This window comes from Malaclemys terrapin, chromosome 6 (genome assembly GCF_027887155.1).
Source record: "Malaclemys terrapin pileata isolate rMalTer1 chromosome 6, rMalTer1.hap1, whole genome shotgun sequence".
Taxonomy (NCBI): domain Eukaryota; kingdom Metazoa; phylum Chordata; order Testudines; family Emydidae; genus Malaclemys; species Malaclemys terrapin.
The window spans coordinates 113,239,178-113,251,823 of record NC_071510.1 but is presented as its reverse complement, the minus strand read 5'-3'; the positions used below and the strand labels follow the sequence as shown (position 1 = coordinate 113,251,823).

Below are 12,646 nucleotides of genomic sequence, written 5' to 3'. Positions count from 1 at the left end.
CCATTGTCAGAATTATGTGTTACCAGTTGCATCATTAGTATTTATTCCCAGTTAACGTACTTTGCTAAACATAATTTTGAGTACACATCAGTAATTTACCATATGGTTCCAGTTACCAAAAAACCAAAGCAGTAAAAGCCCAGGAAATACTGTGTTAAGAACAAACTTAAAAGGAATCCAAACATCAAGGCACCCAAACAGCCTTAACTCTGTCCCTGTAGTGATGTGCTGGAGGGGAAGAAGCAATCTTTGTCTCTATCTTCTCTAACTGGTGGTAAAAACTGGTAGTAGTTTTTACCACCAGTTAGACTAGGTGAGGTCAACACTATCCTCCGCTTCACAGCCCTGTGACTGACCTCACCTAGTTTACCTTATGGTATTTTGTCTTCACTATGTATTTACTGCAGACCCTTGGAGGCACAACACCGGAAGTTTTCAACACAAGGTAAACTAGGTGAGGTCAGTCACAGGGCGGTGGGGGAGGAGAGCGATGACCTTAGTTTGCCTCATTGTAAACACTGTAAGTGCCTTGTCTCCTCTTAAGGTTTTACAATGTGATAACTATCACCTCTTAGTTAACTCGCTGCCAATAAACAACAACAACAACAACTTTGTGTCAGCGAAGACAAAGCCTTATGACAGGTCTATACTACCACTTAAGTTGATCTAACTTACGTCACTCAGGGCTATGAAATAGACCCCCCTCTGAGCAACGGACGTTAAAGCGACCTAAGTGCTGTCCACACTGGCACTATGACACTCTCCCACCGACATTGCTTCCACCTCTCACGGAGGTAGAGTTATTATGCCGACGGGAGAGCGCTCTCCCATCGGCGTAGAGTGTCTTCATCGGACAGTGGCGCAGCTGCTTTGATGTAGTGCTTCTAGTGTGGACCTGCCCTAAAATAACCTTCATGCATCTCCAGCAGTTCCATCTCTTAGAAAAGTTTGCACAGGGTATGCCTTCTCACCTCCTCAGCAGTGTTTCTGAAGTGGCATATGTGGTTAAATGGGCTAGGAACAGTGACTGACTGGATCTGGGCAGAGGTTGAAAAATAGAGGAACTGCATAATTCTGAATGGCATGTTCAGAATCCATAACAAAGGGGAATATCCTTTAAAAATTCTATTTCCTGCATCACACTTGAGCTATGAAGTTGCAGTACCAAGAAAGACCCTATAACCCTATGTGACATCCATAAAATGTCTCTGCCTCTTTGAAGCTTTCTTAAGGAACAAGGATGTAGTATACTAAGTGCTCTATTAATAGCTGTAAGTAAAACATATTGAACACCAGAACATTTCTAGTTGTACATTTAGGACATAAATGTGTATTTACACACTAGGTATACTTAGAGATATATACAAGGCCTGTCAGACCTATTACTATTGCCTTGGATTGGTCATTTAGCAAATTATTGTACCCGTGAATAGTTTGTCATAAAGATAATGAACATGAAGTAACACTATATATATTTTTTATAGGTAAACCCAACTAATCATAGACTCCTGTTCGAAGTGTTTGACGAAAACAGATTGGTGAGTGTTCTACTGTACTCCTCTTTGTGTGTGTTTTATTAATCACACCGCTAAATATGGAAGTAACATAGCTCCTGAATTTTAGTTCCTGGAAATTTGGCATACCTTAAATTAGTTTATTTTGTTTCAGTGGTGTAAATATGTACACTAAGGAAAGTCAAGTGAGGTATATAAAGCAGGAAATTTGGCTATTTTATTGGCTGAACATTCATAACACTCATCTTGAGCCAAAGTTATCTTATGCAGTGGAGACATTTAGGGAAGCCATAATGCAGTTACTTACTTTTTTAAATCTTCTTTGCCATTTTTGATAAGATTAAATAGGTGTCTAAGCAAAAATCTCTAAGGTCTGATTTTGGATACAGTTGATGTAAGACATCAATATAATCACAATTTATAAATGTACTTTGAGGAAATTTTAAAAAGCAGTATTATTGGAATAGCATACGGTCTGACCCACTAACAGTATATTTATGAACACTTTTATAATAGAGGATGTGGCGCTATAGCACAAAATATTTGGTTCCTTCAGATTAGTTAAGTATAGTACGTCTCTGCCAAACTTGCTTACTATATATTGGGGGAAAATTTGCCAGATATATTTTGGGTAGTTTGAATATCCTTTTGTTAATTAAAAAAAACCTCTCATTAAGAGAGAGGTTTTTTTTTTTCTTTCAGCTCCATCAAAGCAAATGTTAACATAATGCAAGGAAAAAGATATAAACTCTGTGTAGGTAACCTTTTTCAGGGGGAAAAAATCTAGAGGGCCACTCATTTAATGTTGTGAGGAAGTACAGTAACAAATCCGTGGCAGGGTGGCAACATATATGGAGACTGTCTGTGGTGATCAGTGTACTGAGAGACATTTAATCTGTTTCACAAACCCAGGCCTCTACCATTTAAACTAGCGGAGAATCTTGATTAACTTTTGCTAGTTTTAGCTTATTATCCTCTTTGCCGGCGAGCAAGAGTGGAATAATATCAGAAAACTTGAACGAGTTTTATGTGAACCAGCAGAGGGTAGTGATGTGCACAGTCAAACCAATATATGACAGTATAGTGGTGGTCGTTAAAAAGACATTTTTTAACCATTACCACACAGGGACATCTGAGAGATGGCAATTTCCCTTCTCTCATACTAGTGTGTGGTAACTTTGCACCCTTTTATTTTGAGCCAATATTTGTATTAAAAAAGAGCACTTATGGTTAAATATATATTAGGATTCCAGGTTATGTGCCTAGATTGAGGGAGTATTGAATTGATTACTCTAAGATTAATTTCTGTAGCATGAGCATATTTTTAGGATCTAAAACAGTTTACTATGTTTGTCTGTTTTCTGTTACAATTTATGCTGGGAATAAATACCTACTTGTAAAGCTTACATTTGTAAGATTTGCCCCAAGAATAATTTTCTTGCTTGTTCATCTCATTCCTAAACCAGTTGTTCGAGACTGCAGTAGGTTCCCCCCCAATCCTTGCCACAACAGAGACCATGGATGCAAATTTAGTCTTAGAAGAAAAGAGAGACTTACTTACTTAAATAGCACAGAAACATGCTGTTGTCTGAAAAGTGAATTAAAATAATTCTAACACCTGTGCTTGCACAAGGCAATCTACAGTGCAGTTACTGTGTAGCAAATACCCATGTTTTTCTCATTGTTGGCTCATAGTCCGGTTAAAACAATAGAGGATTGTACTGGCCCTTGGCAGTTTTATCGTTTAAATCAGCTTCAATTTCTCTTATACTTGGTTGTTTTCTGCATTTGAAAACAAGCTGTTGTAAAACAGTGGTTTAAATGTCTAGACGTAGTATTGACCCTACACCTACAAGTCAGTGTAGAGCTGTTGAAAAAACTAATTCTTTGGAGCTTTCATAGGACCCAAGTTGCCACTCGTTGAATTGAATTATTTTGTCTCTCTTTTGTAGAGAAACTTTTTGTTTAAACGGATGTTGTTTCTGATTCATGCAAAAATGTTCTAAAACTTCAGTGCACCTCAGCTGTGACAGCCCCTTTTTAAACACTGAGATTCTGCAATGTGGCAGGGCTGAATTGGGATGTTTACTTTAATTTTTGGTTGTATCCCATATGTTCTTCTTTTGAAATCTTTTGGCTTTCAGCAAGCATAGCTATACTCCATGCTGGCAATCAGACGGAAATATTGCTAACTTTCTCATTGGAAGGCTGCCAGCGTTGGGCAGCGTTTCTGTACGGCGCTTAAGTCAAATCATTACAAAACTACATGCATACCCTTCTTCAGTTTTCGCTCGTCTTTGCTGCCTGGTAAAACTGAAAAAGAAACGGTCTCCTGCCATCTTGTTCATTTCTGCTGCTATCCTTGTCTGAGAAGTCTTTGTCATATGTAAGGTTTCTTTGTTGCAATTTCTAAGGGAAGAAAAGGATCTGTGTGTAGGATGAGTAGGTTATGCTGTGTTTACCGTGGTAATGTGAAACTTGTGGGTTTTTTCCAGAGTGAATAGTTAGTTACTTAATCTTTTAAAGAACTAGTGAAAAAATTCTAGAGTATAACCATGGACTAATATTTATTTATGTTCTACCATGGTAGTCTAATGCTGTAGCATTAGGGGGTTGACAGATGAAGCCTGAATTTGTCTACTTGAACCAGTTTTGTTCTTCTCAATCTGCATTGTGAAGTCCACTTGAACTTTTAACACTTAAAGTGCTTTTGTGGCAGTTAACATTTTTGTACAAAAGTGCTCTGTGAACGTGATGTGGCTTAGATTTATAGCAGTGCCGAGTGTGCTTGCTGCCTTAGTCAGCTGTGAGACCTCTCCCGCGGGGGCAGCTCTTTTCTGATGGAAAAGGAGCAGCTGTGAAGGTGCTGTTTCAGGCTCTTGCTGGTATTAAAAAAAAAAAAAAAAAAACACTCACAACTAACTTGCAGTGGAGAGGGGGAACCAGATCATGTGACTCCAACCATCCTACCCTATGTCACAGTGTGTAGGAGCGCTGATTGCTCTTATCCAATCATGCCTGGAATGCTGCTTGCCACTTGGGCTATTTCTGCTATCTGTCGCTATCAGTGCTGCAGTGCTAACAGTTTGGCAGATGGGACACTTTTTCTTGGAGTTTGTCTTTGTTTTTTAACTTCTGGCAGTGCCTGAATTGTTGCTGTTCTCCCTCTCTCCCTTTCTTCTCTTTGTTAAACCATGGCCCATCGGCTGCGGTTTCATTTTGGCTCTGGCCGAAGCAACACGGCCCCTGAATCTGAGATCCTAGACCGAGAGAGAGAAGATGACTTTTTCATGGCATTCCACACTTTGCCAAGAAGAAACAGTCCTCATCCTTTCTCCCGACATGGAGCGGATTATGGTGGCGGTGATTTGCAAGAAGTGGGCTCCTTAAAAAGAAGCACATCGATGTTTATTCCACAGCTGCTGAACAATATTGAGGTGCGTCCAACAAGGAGCTCATCTATGCAGATTTCTCTTCAGCGCAAAGCTGTGAACGGCTGTGCTGATGAGTGTGGAGCCCCAGAGTCTCCTGAGGAGACTCTTCCATGTAAATTCTCAGACTTCAGGGAGCATTACACGTGCCCAGTTGACAGTCATTCTTTTTCTCCAAGCAGTCCACAAGTAACCCCAGAGAATTCTCCACCGAGGATGCCTGAAGAGACTGGGCAACGGCTTAATGGAGCTGTTTCCTGTAATCACAGAATATTTTGTACAATTCCTTCCAATAACCAGAATGATGATGTTGCAACGACTGCCGAAGAAGATGAAGCAAGTGAAGCGGCTTCAGGGTTAAACATAAGTGGTGTAAGAATTCAGCATCGCGCTTCAAGCGCAGATATGCATCAGGTTATGCTATCGCCCTTTGGTTCCGAGGTTCAGGATAACGCCCCTGCCTCTGAACCCAGACGCTGGTCTTTGCAGCATCTGCCAGACACGTCAGCAAATTCAGGGAAAAAGTTGTTTGTTTTCCAGTTGCAGCAATCACAGGCAAGTGGTCCAGGTACAGGAAGTGACTATAATTTTGGTTTTACTGGCACAAAAGGGAATAGATTGGTCAGGTATCCTCGCATACGGCTGGAGAGGAGTACTTCCTACCCTGTCCAGCCGCGACCAGAACGAATTAGCCTTGTAGAAGGCGGAGGGAATTCAGAACTGCATGGAAATAGCAGAAATGGGTCAGAAATATCTAGAAGCAATTCGGTAGAGAGGATTCCTCAAGGGCAGGGATGCTTGTTTAAAATCAGACCAGATCAAAACACAAGGCAGCAACACTTCAGAATTCTTGTAACCCGTGGTACTGAAGAACAAAATCAAGTTCCTGATGAAGACATCCCTGATACCTCTGGGCCTACAGTGACCAGTGCCACAGTAAGTAACATGCTGAAAATGCTTCCACTTGTGTTCCAGCAAAATGTAAATGGTAACATAGAAAAGCTTCTGAATTCTAGGTAACTAAAGAATTTCACTCATTAATACTGGTAAGATCTACATTTCTCTGGAACAATCTGTAAAGCATCCCTAACTCTAACCTAAAATAGTTTTGCTTCCAGTGATGATTACATCCAGTGCAATGTTTTGTTGGAGTCCTAATGTCTCACATGTTGCTTAACACAGTGTTACGTCAGCTGAAGAGTTTTAACAAATTGGAAAGCCCAAGTGTTACTATTTGCTCTTATTTCTTCATGAGTTTGCTAAGTCCTTGCTGTACAAAGAATTACATTTTTGAAACAAATGCTTTAATGCTTTCCATATTATTTTAAAATATATGTATAAATGAAATGTAAATATAATTGCAGTTCAGGACATTGTGGGGGACAGAAATCAGTAAAGAAACCAATTTTGTTTTCTCAGTACCAAGCGATGAGAATTGTTTTATTTCAAAGAATACTTTTGCTCTTGACCTTCTTTAAAATAAAAACTTTTCACGTTGTCGTTTCAGTCTCATATGAAATGTGATCAAACTACTGTAAATGCAATTTAGGCATAATTTGCAATATCTTATAATATAGCTTTGGTATGAAAGATGATATAAAATCTTCTTATACTGCCTACTTCTCACGTAATATGAGAGAGAGAGATGAAGTTCTATAATATTTTTTTAAACATACTTTATAGGCCCATGCGTGGGTAAAACTTACGGGGGCATGGATTGTCATTTGCTTGAATTGCTTTGCCGTGCAATTTAACACTGCCCACTTGAGTTTCTAAGCTCAATGATGCTGTATATAGAATAGTAAGTACCCTATCTCCAGCTGTGAAAACAGACTCACAAGATCAGCTTTTGGTCTTTATTGCTTGTGTGTGTTCTCATTCTCTCGTGGTCTCTTTCAGTGAAATGTAGTATAGAAAGACAGCTGCTAAATACAGTAAGACCATATGATGACTCTGCAGCTTTTATAGCAAAAACTAACTGTGAAAGTTATTCCAAGATAACTTTCTTTTTAGCACGTCAGTATACGTTTTTAAACACATGGACATGAATAACTAGCCCTCACAGCCTCTGTGGGGAAAATTCTTCTCTTCTGCTATATACCATATCACACCCTTTCTGTATAAATTGCTAAATGTGTTTGCTGTCAGCCTCTGAATATTTTACATTGAGTATTCCTGCTGAAAACACCTCTAGTTCTTTTGTTTGGATTTCACTATCACACTCAACAATATGTTAAGATTTGTTCTTTCATTTAAAATATCTTTTTTTGAGAAGTTTTTATCTTGTTTACATTAGAGTTAGGCCTTGAAGTGTAAACTTCTTATCTGGACACAGATTTTCCTGAAGACTTGAGGACAGGGCCGGCTCCAGGCACCAGCTTAACAAGCAGGTGCTTGGGGTGGCCAAGGGAGAGGGGCGGCACCTGCGGCAATTCGGGGGCGGCAGGTCCCTCACTCCCTCTAGGAGCGAAGGACCTGCTGCCGACCTGCCGCCGCCGATCGCGGCTTTTTTTTTTTTTTTTTTTTTGCTTGGGGTGGCAGAAATGCTGGATCCTGCTTGAGGATGTCTGAATCCTGGATTTTGGGAGAAAAAGAGCCACTGTGAAGTTTTACTCCAGGCCTGTCTCTTCTCTTCTACAAGTACAGTTGATATTCTTTAGACACCCTCACCCAACATCCAGTGGATTGCACACAGCTCTTCATCATAAACCATTACTCCACATCACCCAAGTCCTATGTCTAAACTGCCCTTTTCCACTCATTATCCCTGGTTCATTTCCAGCACTGTAAATATTATATAAATGTTTCCATAAATCAGACAGTGGAAGAAGATTTGGACACAATCAGATTTGTGTAACTTCCCAAAAGGTTGTTCATCCCCCCACTTCATTGTCCCTGCAACAGTGCCCATCTCTGTTTAACTGGAGAAAAGAATCCCTGATATCTCTCCTGAACTTGGCCTCCATTAAACAGTAAATTTATGTTTTGGGGTATAAATTTATAGATTTTCTAAACCAGTTATGCTGCTTGCTACTGAGTGAACCCTTGGCAATCCGTTTTAGCCCCACATAAAGTTAGTCAGTGAGTCGTGTACCTTGGCAGTTGCGGAGGCACTCAATCTAAACAGGGTTTAAAATCTTTATTGCAAATAGGTTTCTTTAATTAAGACTTTTTTAAAGATATATCCTACTTTCTTCACATTATATCTAGTGAGCCCAGAAATGTTCTGGGTGGAGGCAGCTTACTAGACACATTTACTAGGTGGAGGAAAGCTAGACAATGAAAACAACTTAAGGATGAAAGATTTTCTTTATTTAGTCTACACACACAATGTTTTTCAGTGGGGTGTCATTTTTAATTCATTCCTTACAAGTTTGTTTTGATGGTCCCATGATGATGATAAATTGTGTGCAGAAATGATTGTTTCATTAAACTGGGGAGAAAAGTTTTTCCTGTTAAAGCTCTTAGGGTAAAATAATTTCTAGACTCTTCCAGTTAAGCTAGTTTGTGTGTATTTGATTGATATAGGGCATGGGCCCTGGACTGTAGACAGCAGCTGCTATAGCCTTATTTATCTTGAGTGAAAACATTCATGCGGGCGTCTGCAGTCCTACTGCTACTAAGTGTTTATGATCTTTCAAATATCTTCTGTTTTAATCAGAAGTGTTTTTGGGCAGGCAGGATATATTTCATTGAGTTATCATGAAATATTAGGTAAAATAAGAACATATGACCAACTTGAAAAAATGTATTGGAAATCTCGGTAGATTCTTTGAGTTACTCTGATATTTTATATGCAGTGTGAAAGTTTTCATGCTGTGTATGTCTGCATATTAAAAACAATAGTTATTCTGTCTATTGATCGTGTTTATATTATTGGGTTTTTGTGTATGTATGCTAGAAATACTGTGATAACTGAACATAAAAAATCCCATGTGAGGGGTAGCTGGTGTTGGAGAATATCTGAGTATTCCAGTGGGCATTTGTTATTGTTTTGTTTTTATCTTGACAAATAAATTATTGCAGTATTGTATTATAATTACTGAGAAGGAAGACCTAACACCTCCAGAGTTTTGGAATGCAGTCCTGCAGTTGTTACAACTGAACTTTCATTCTTTTTCTTCTTTCCTCAGGAATATCTATCTAACCAGATCCAACTATTACAGTAATCACTAAATCCCATTGAAAATTGTCTAAATTTTGCTGTTGGAAAATTATGAGCTTGGAACTACTTTTTAGGTGGCTTTTTTTAATGGATTTATTTGGGCCTACCTGCTTTTAAAAATCTAAATTTCTACAAGATTCTGATATAAGCAGATAAAGATTCTGGTTGTGTTTATACACCTATATCTGTACTATACAAGCAAAGGTATGTTGCCACGTACTTACCTGGTGCTATCCTGTTCCCATTGAAATCAGTGGCAAAAACCACATTAACTTCAGAGAAAACAGGATTGAGCTGAAAATATGTGCAAATATACAATCTCTCTTCCTCCTTGATGGCTTTCTTGTGGTATATATGAAAAAATAAAACATTGTAAATAGATATTTTAAGAGAGAGCTGGACTATACTTCTACTATATGTGGTTGACACTTGACTATAATTTCTGTATATAGGATTTCCTACTTACTATTTAAAAATTATATTTTTAAAAGAATACCTGTTTCCAATATACTAATTAGTCATTAATGGAAACACAAGAAATACTAGAAATGAATTGATCACATTATCTAGTTCATTGTAAAAATATCTGCTCTTTTCAGATAACTGCATCAGAATATTCTCTTATGGTATGTCTACACTGTAATCTTAGCCTGTGCCGCCACATGTGTTTTTGCCCAAACCCCACTACCATCCACATGCACAACCCTCAAACAAGGGTTTATTTGCACTTTGAACCTGTGCTTGCTTGCACAGAATTAAAGCCTGAGCTGTGCTTTATACCTGGCTGGAACCCCTTTGCTGTGAGGGTGCAGACAAATACTAAATCATTCAAATACTAATAGTCTTCCATTTCCTTCCTGCTATTCAGATTCTCCCACAATTGATAGAAATGACTGGGAAAGAATGCTAGAGCATCTCAGCACACACAATCACAGGATATTCCCCCAGACACACACAGACCAATGCAGAAAAGTGAGGACACAGTAGCACGGGTAGGGCTTTGCTGTGTCAATGCTCACACTTGGGCTAGGCTAACCTGAGTGCTCAGACCTGGGTGCCAATCACCTGCTCTAACTGTGCAGTGTCCCTACCCTAATGCCTCTGCCCTTCTCTGTTTGTTTTCAGAAGATGGGAACATAGACAACGAATGCTCAATCTTCAAACTCCCTCTTGTAACAGATTCTTGCTCCTATTTAGTTTATTTGTATCTGTTTTATACTTGGAGTATATTGAGCTGCACTCTCCAAGGCCTCCTACCCACTTAAAATATTCAAACATAAGCATTTTAAATGTTCTTCATTGGAGCCAAGTAACTGTAAATACCCAGAAAGATACTGGAACAAATTATGAATCAGGATGGGTTTTTTTGTTTTGTTTTGTTTTTTAAATGGAGATATCCTATCTCCTAGAACTGGAAGGGACCTTGAAAGGTCATTGAGTCCAGCCCCTTGCCTTCACTAGCAGGACCAAGATCCCTATGTGGCCCCCTCAAGGATTGAACTCACAACCCTGGGTTTAGCAGGCCAATGCTCAAACCACTGAGCTATCCACCGCGTTCAAACCTGGAGCATAATAAGATGACAAGTAATAGCCAACATGGATTTGTGGAGAACAAATTGTGCCAAAACAATCCTCCTTTGACAGAATAACCAGATTAGTGAGGGTGGGGTGGGGATAGGGCAGAAGTAGACATGTTATGTCTGGACTTTAGTAAGGTGTTTGGTACAGTCCCATATGGCATACTCATAAGCAAATTAGGGAAATGTGGTCTAAATAAAACTACTATAAGGTGTGTGGACAACTGGTTGAAAGACCATGTCAGTGGTTTGTTCTCAAACTGGGAGGACATAACTAATGAGGTCACTCACCGGTCTGGGACTATTCAATATTTTAATTAACACCCTGGATAATGAAGCGGAGAGCGAACTTATAACATTTGTGGATGGCATCAAGCTGGGAAGGGATCTCAAGCATTTTGGAGGACAGGATTAAAATTCAAAATGACCTTGAAAAATTGGAGAATTGGTCTGAAGACAAACGCGAAGTACCTCACTTAGGAAGGAAAAATCAAATGCACAACAACAAAATGTGGAATAACTGGCTAGGTGGTAGTGCTGCTGAAAAGGATCTGAGGGTTAGAGTGGATCACAAATTGAATGAGTCAATAATGCAATTCAGTTGTTGAAAAAGCAAATGTCATTCTGAGGTATATTAACAGGAGTGTCATGTATAAGCCTCAGCTGCAGCAGTGCCTCCAGTTTTGGCCCTCACAGCTCAAGAAAGACTTGAATAAATTGAAGAGAATTCAGAGGAGAGCAACAAAAATAAGAGGTTTGGGAAAAATAACCTATGAGGAAAGCTTAAAAGAACTGGGTATGTTTAGTCTAGGGAAGAGAAGACTGAAGGGGGGATGTAAGTCTTCAAATTATATAAAAGGTTGTTATAAACCAGATCGTCATTAATTGTTCCTCTTGTCCACTAAGGGTAGCACAAGAAGTAATCTTAGTTTCCAGGATGGGAAATTCAGGATATATATATTAGGAAAAGCTTTCTAACTGTGAGGACAGTTAAACACTAGAACAGGTTACCTAGGCAGGTTGTGGAATCATTATCATTGGAGGTTTTTAAGAACAGGTTGGACAAATACCTATCAGGTATGGCCTAGTTTTACTTAACCCCTCCGCAGAGAGGGAGAATGGACAATATGACCTCTTGAGGTCCCTTCAAGCCCTGCACTTCTGTGATTCTACGAAATCAGGATGTATAGAGAGGGTAGAGATTTGTGCTCTTCAGACTTACATAAAATGAGTAATTGACAACTGAAAATTGTATGGCTACAATGTCAGTGAGGATTTCTTACGTTTGTTGTCTTGTTCCCAGAATCCCCAGGCTTTATAGAATGGCATTTGAAAGTTGTCTTGTGCGTGTGTTTGTAAAACAGAAGTATTACATTCTAAATGTTTTCGTAATATTCTTTGACTCACTATCTCTTTCCATAGTCCCAACTTTTTTGCTTTTTGCACCTCTTGGAGACAAACTTGCTACTACTTGTTCTTACAGCATTGGCTGCCTTAGGTTTTATGTGTAGAAGCTCATTTGGTGGATTTCTGAAGCTTTTGAGGTTTCTAAATAAGAGTTGCCTGCAAGTTACCGTGATCCCCATGGAAAGGCACTACTGATGGACAGTTAAACTGGCGTTTCTTTAAGCCACTTGGAGAACCAGAAGATTTCATTGCTCCCCTGATCACACTGGAAGTCATTTATTTGTATTTTCTATTATCCTGGCTACCACCTCAGGGATATGCTGTCAATTCCACTACGAATCAGTGTGGTGGGAGCCACTGGTGACAGTGAAACTTGATTATACTGGTGGCTGAGTGTTTTACTAACATAGATCATTCAAGCATAGTAGCGTCTAACTGCTGCTAATTGTTCATGTAAAGACAATATCACTGTATGCTGTATATATGATTGCAAATATGTATTTGCACACAGTATTCAACAAAGTAAAGGCCTTTTAGCCACATGCCAGCCCT

The 12,646-nt window shown here is 39.2% G+C and overlaps 1 protein-coding gene across 9 annotated transcripts in view; it reads left to right on the top strand.

Moving 5' to 3' along the window:
• NEDD4L (NEDD4 like E3 ubiquitin protein ligase) overlaps nt 1–12,646 on the top strand; it is a 347,299-nt gene that overhangs the window by 174,405 nt on the left and 160,248 nt on the right. For 4 of the 9 annotated variants that reach the window (XM_054032687.1, XM_054032690.1, XM_054032689.1 and 1 more), the window contains one exon: nt 1,485–1,538. In XM_054032687.1, coding sequence (XP_053888662.1) covers nt 1,485–1,538 — 54 coding nt within the window. Of the gene's footprint in view, nt 1–1,484; nt 1,539–4,449; nt 5,882–12,646 lie in introns of those variants that run through there. The other 5 variants (XM_054032686.1, XM_054032684.1, XM_054032682.1 and 2 more) reach the window with 4 other exon arrangements.